Below are 5,913 nucleotides of genomic sequence, written 5' to 3'. Positions count from 1 at the left end.
GGTTTCACCCCTCTCCCCACCATCCCATCACAAGTACACTACCCGTTCTGTACGACTGTCAATGAAAAATGGAAAAAAACTGAATGGTCCCTCCCTTTCGCCTTTCAGAGTCCTTTGTAGATCAATCTCCATGACTCATTTAATTCATAACAGCTAAGCAAAAAAAAAATTAGTAATCTAAACAAATAATTTGATTCACAACTAGCAGGGTGGATCTTGTCATTTATAAGGGTTGGGTATGGGGATCCTAGCCCATGATAAAGGGGAGTTCCAACTATATGTCCCCATTCAATTGCATTGATCTTCCAAATAAATGTAAAAAAGGGTTCCAACCCCGGACCCCCTGGATTCGCCACTAATGCCAGGTAGAAAAGCATGATGCGAAACGAAATATGTGTTCACTTTATTTTGATATTGACCGATTAGAAGATTTTGCTATTCATTAAACATTTCAATTGAAGAAATATCGTCTATTTCAACTGCTTGGTCACCTGCCCGTCTAATAAATGGTCAAAGACTATGGAATCAAGCAATATTTTAAAGGTAATGTTGAAAGTAAAACAAAGAAATATGTTGCTGATATCGAACATCAAATCAACACACTTTGGCTTAAAAACAAACAAAATTTGTCAAAACTTTCTTGTATAGTTTTTATAATGTTTTTCTTTATTTAGACTAATCAGCTCCATCTTCGTGGAAAGTATGAAAAAGGTTTAATACTGTATTGTGATTTATTTTTTGTAAAAACTGCACCTTAAACGGCCAAAAATTACAAAAAATAAAGGATTACCAAAATAGGAAAAATGAGCACACATTTACACGGCTCTAGCGAAAAATAAAGTGAACCATGATATAAAGTTTTCTTCATATTTTGTCTAGCATGCGCAGTAAAAGCGAGACATGTAGGTACGGTTTTACAGGCGACGGTGAATATATGGCGTTAACATTGCAACCAAGTTTGCTGTTCATGTCTTTATCTCGTGAAGCATAACGAGTAAGGTTCTTATATTTAGGATGCAGATTTCCTGCATATTGTTCTTGCCAGTCAGTCATGTGCCATTTATCTTTGACCTATTTTAAATGCTTGAATGACCCTGAAGAACTCTAATAGTCAATTTTGCAACCGAGTTTACTGCTTAAGTCCATATCTCAAGAAATAGAAGTCTAAGGTTGATAATATTTGGCATTAACGTCTCCAACTACAAGGGGATGATAGTCTGAAATGTAATTTTAGCTTTGACTTAGGTTGATGATATTAGACAAGGAGGTTCCCCACTACCAGGGGATGTCATTTTGATACCTGTAATTTGATCTTGGCCTTGTTTTTATGGTTGATTGACTTTGACAATATACGACCAAATTTTATAAATTAGTCAATGATTGATAAAGAACTAGATATCATGTTTAAGGAGGCATGATGTTACAACAAATTTAGCAAAAATTGAAACATATTTTTTTCATAACAAATTTTATTCATTAGGTACACTATTCGTTGTTTCTTTAAGATGTGGTACAAAAATCAACCAAACAAAATAAATTCGTTTAGGCATCAGATGACTTTTAAAATGTTTATTCGATTGCAATATGCTGGAAGAAGATATGTCCTCTTGTTTGAAAATGAAAACATGTTCAAATGTAAAAATATCATATGCTTATACCTGATACCTATAACGGGTAAATTTAAAAATGAAATATGTTATAAATATCGCCATGAAGATTTATTTTGGATTGTCAAAACTTACTGTGTATTTTTCCATTTCGTATTCCATTAAATGTGAAGGCGCAGCGCATTTCCTAGTAGTTTTATAGTAAGCTGATGACGTCACAGTGAACACCCTATTTAGATATCAAGCCAATCGGATTTTTCATTTTATCATTACATCATACGTGTAATTTCTATCTTTATGTTTCAGTTACTCTGTTGTCTCCTTTGTGTTGCTGATCATGACGTTACAGGAATACCTTACCCAGGCGATGATGCTTCTGTGCCTGAACTAGTCCAATACTATCATCAATTATGCTACACGTCCCTTCAAATATGTGGATTTCTCTTGTTTGTTCACGGAACATTCATGAGTTGTTCCATGTTAAAAAGACTTAAGAGAAGATTAAATATCAGACGGCGTAACAACCAGTCGCCATTACCTACAGTTGTAAGGACAATCCTGGCTTTACACCGTAATGGCCTGTCTAATGTTGGATACAGGTATATGTGGAGGACTCTGAACATAGGCTTTGGACTTTGCGTCACACAATCAAGAGCAAGGCTTTGCTTAAGAACAATAGACCAACAGGGTGTACTTAACAGATCGCATCGAGTTCTTCGAAGGAGAGTGTACTACAATAGAGGACCAAACTATCTGATTCATGTCGATGGTTACGATAAATTAAAACCCTACGGCATAGCTATACATGGGGCAATCGATGGATACTCTCGTAAACTTTTATGGTTGATAGCAAGTCCCTCCAACAATAACCCCAGATATGTCGGTTACTGGTATCTTAATTGGATCAAACAAAGAAAGATGCTTCCAAGGGTTGTTCGATCGGATGCAGGAACAGAAAACGTCATAATGAGGGATTTACAAAGATCGTTGCGACATAATCAAAACGATGAAATGTCGGGACAAAATTCTTTTCTCGTCGGCAGATCTGTTGCAAATCAAAGAATAGAAAGGCTTTGGGGTACACTAAAAACGAGTTTCACCCAGTTTTGGAGAAACCGTTTCCAGGATTTCCAAGACACTGGACTTCTTAATGTATCGTGTCCAGTACATAAAGAATGTGTTCGATTTTGTTTCCTCTCCGTTATCCAACATCAATTGGACATGTTTGCTGAGAACTGGAACTCACATAGAATAAGAAGACAACGTGCTGAAGTTGTAACACCAAGTGGTATTCCAAATATGTTATACTATCAGCCAGAGATCTTTGGTGGAAGAGACTGTTCATTTCCTTTACCATGTAACTTACAAACAATTGACAATCTCATAGAGGAATATACAGAGAACTTTCCAGAGCATGGCTGTAGCAATGAATTTATTAACATTGTCGAGTTGCTTACTGGAAACAGACGAGATCAGTTTCCCATCATCACATCATACGATGACGCAGAGCTATTGTTTCGGACATTGATTGCTGCCTTACCGAATTGAACATTTGCTATACATTTTTTATACAATAATGATTTTGCATAAACATTTTTTTAGAAATTAATTATATATATAATATAAGTAGGTTTGATATTTGGTTTTACCATACAAGAATTAAATCAAACAAAATTACTAGGAGTTACTATATACTGTTTCTTGGTCTAGATTTTTTGTTGTTGATTATGGTAAATATAAAAGAAAATACTCTCTACGCCTAGTGCAGCATGATACGATCACATTTATCAAGGGAACAAACAGTAGGGCAAGTGTTGACACAAAGCTCATGCCTGATTTGTAACGCCTGGTCTCGGCACAAAAAAGTTTGCCAATGGGATATGATATTCCTATGTTGATCGCATTCGTTTGAATGGTTTTGTTTCTACTTTCTTGTACTCAAGGATCTAGTTTAATGACAAACTTTTTGCGCCAATACTTTAGGATATGAAACAAAAGACTATTAAGAGGCTGTATCGCTCACATCAACCGTGGCTACATAAGCCAGCCCAATTTAGACCCCGATATAATAGGTATGTTCCCCGTTATTGCCCATCAAGGATGGATATAGCACTGCTTGAAAAGTGTTCATACAAAAACAAATGTTATCAAGTTTGGTCTCAGTAGTTTTGTTTAAGATCTTTGATCCCCCTGGCCCTCAGCTCAGGGTCCAATGTTAAACTATGTTGTTAGTAATTCCTGCAATCTTGGGTTATAGTCTTGAACCTACCAGACATAGTTTGCCTGTGCATTTTAAAAGATCATTGTGACCAAGTTTCATTGTAATTTGCACTGTACTTTTAGAAAATATCTTTCAATAAATTTCGCCATATGGTATAATCTCAACTACGTTCGTCACTGGCAATCAAGTTGGATTGTACCCTGTCCTGCCGAACACAATTTTGCTAGAAGGCCATCCAATGATAAGTTTTGCTTCAATTTGCTTAGTAGTTTCTAAGTAGAAGATCTTTCTATGCATTTCCAAATAAGATGCACTTACACTACGTTTTCCGCGGGCGGCCATCTACGATTGGAGACATACCTGACAGATATATTTATTGTAAGGATTTACTAGTAGTTTGTTTGCAATTAGTTCTATAAATTCTGTGTAAAAATGTGCTCCGTAGAGCGTAGCAAGTAACGACCGTATAAAGGGTACATTCGGGTAAGTGTTGACACAAAGTAAATGTAGACATATTAAATTGCTAGACTCCATCCAATTCAATCGCCCCGAAAGGGCCAATCACATCTCTAGACCCGATTTGGGCCTCTTGTTTGTTGGAAACGATAAACAAAAAACTTAAAAAATTAAGTAAAACACAATGAATGAAATCTACAAAATAAAAATATAAATCTATAAAGTATACACATGTCGAACAACATTTTTCGTTTCATCAAGTTGAAGCATTTTCAGTCTAGATCCTTTTTGGTACTCTTCTTTTTCAAAACCGCCAACAAATTACATAATCCATTAAAATACCTTCATATGATTTCTGTTCCAAACATCTTCATCAAAATCGGACAAAAAAAAAATTGATTTCCAATTTGTTCTTGGTTCACCCCTTTTGGCCTTGTGTTTCTCAAAAACGGTAAATTCAACATCAAATATTTAAAACTATCTCCTACAGGGTCCAATGTGAAATCGTTGTTCCCCTCGGAGGCCTTGGATCAAACCAAAACCGGCCGGAAACAATTTGCAAAGGGAACTAGGTTTTGTTCCAATTGGTTGTTTTGAGCAACTGTTTAACTATGTTCCCGCTATGCCAGATCGTTTAAAAAGAATCAATACAAGAACCAATGTAAACAAGTTTGGTTCCAATTGACCTATAATTGTTAATGTTTGTGTCATTTTGGTCTTTTGTGGATAGTTGTCTCATTGGCAATCATACCACATCTTCTTTTTTATAAGTAAGTTCAGAGAAGATATTTGAATGCATTTCATACAAGTGTGGCAGTTAGTAGATAGATATAGGAAGATGTGGTGTGAGTGCCAATGAGACAACTCTCCATCCAAATAACAATTTAAAAATTAAACCATTATAGGTTAAAGTACGGCCTTCAACACGGAGCCTTGGCTCACACCGAACAACAAGCTATAAAGGGCCCCAAAATTACTAGAGTAAAACCATTCAAACGGGAAAACCAACGGTCTAATCTATATAAACAAAATTTATTATGTCATCATTATTTCCCTTGTTTAAAACTATAAATTTCATATTTCTTTATTTGATGATTTAGATGAAGCTTATTCGCTATATATTTGTTAAATAGCATAGCTTTTGCTATTTGAATTCATTGGTAAAGGATATCTATTTATATTGAAAAGTTTAATATTTGCACCGTCGCAAAACCTTTGAGAAACTTATATATTTTATAGAACTCGTTAACAGGATTTTAGGGACAAAAATGTCGGTTATTGATTGGGGATGTACGGCGACCGGGCGGGCGGCAATCAAATGTTGTCCGTGCATTAACTCATGAACCGTTCAACCAAAGCTTTTAAAATACTAATTACTAAATGAAGGTCAAGTTCAATAATGGCGAATTTGACTTTTACCGTTCAGGAGTTATGGTTCTTAAATGATGGAAAAATGGAGTTTCCAGTCGTGTCCGTGCATTAACTCATGAACAGTTCAACCAAAGCTTTTAAAATTTTAATATGTTGTTACTGACAACTAAATGAAGGTCAAGTTCAATAATGGCGATTTTGACTTTTACTGTTCAGGAGTTATGGTTCTTGAAAGATAGAATATTGAAGTTCCCAGTC

At 35.5% G+C, this 5,913-nt stretch overlaps 1 protein-coding gene across 1 annotated transcript; it reads left to right on the top strand.

Annotated features, from left to right (window-relative positions):
- Nucleotides 1-483: 483 nt before the first annotated feature.
- LOC139503671 (uncharacterized) lies at nt 484-4,388 on the top strand. The gene is made up of 2 exons (XM_071293491.1): nt 484-543; nt 1,914-4,388. Exons 1-2 carry the CDS (start codon nt 520-522, stop codon nt 3,153-3,155), a joined length of 1,266 nt encoding a protein of 421 aa, XP_071149592.1. The 5' UTR covers nt 484-519; the 3' UTR covers nt 3,156-4,388.
- Nucleotides 4,389-5,913: the final 1,525 nt, after the last annotated feature.

Source organism: Mytilus edulis, chromosome 14 (assembly GCF_963676685.1).
Source record: "Mytilus edulis chromosome 14, xbMytEdul2.2, whole genome shotgun sequence".
NCBI lineage: Eukaryota > Metazoa > Mollusca > Bivalvia > Mytilida > Mytilidae > Mytilus > Mytilus edulis.
This window is presented reverse-complemented; position numbering and strand designations above follow the sequence as displayed.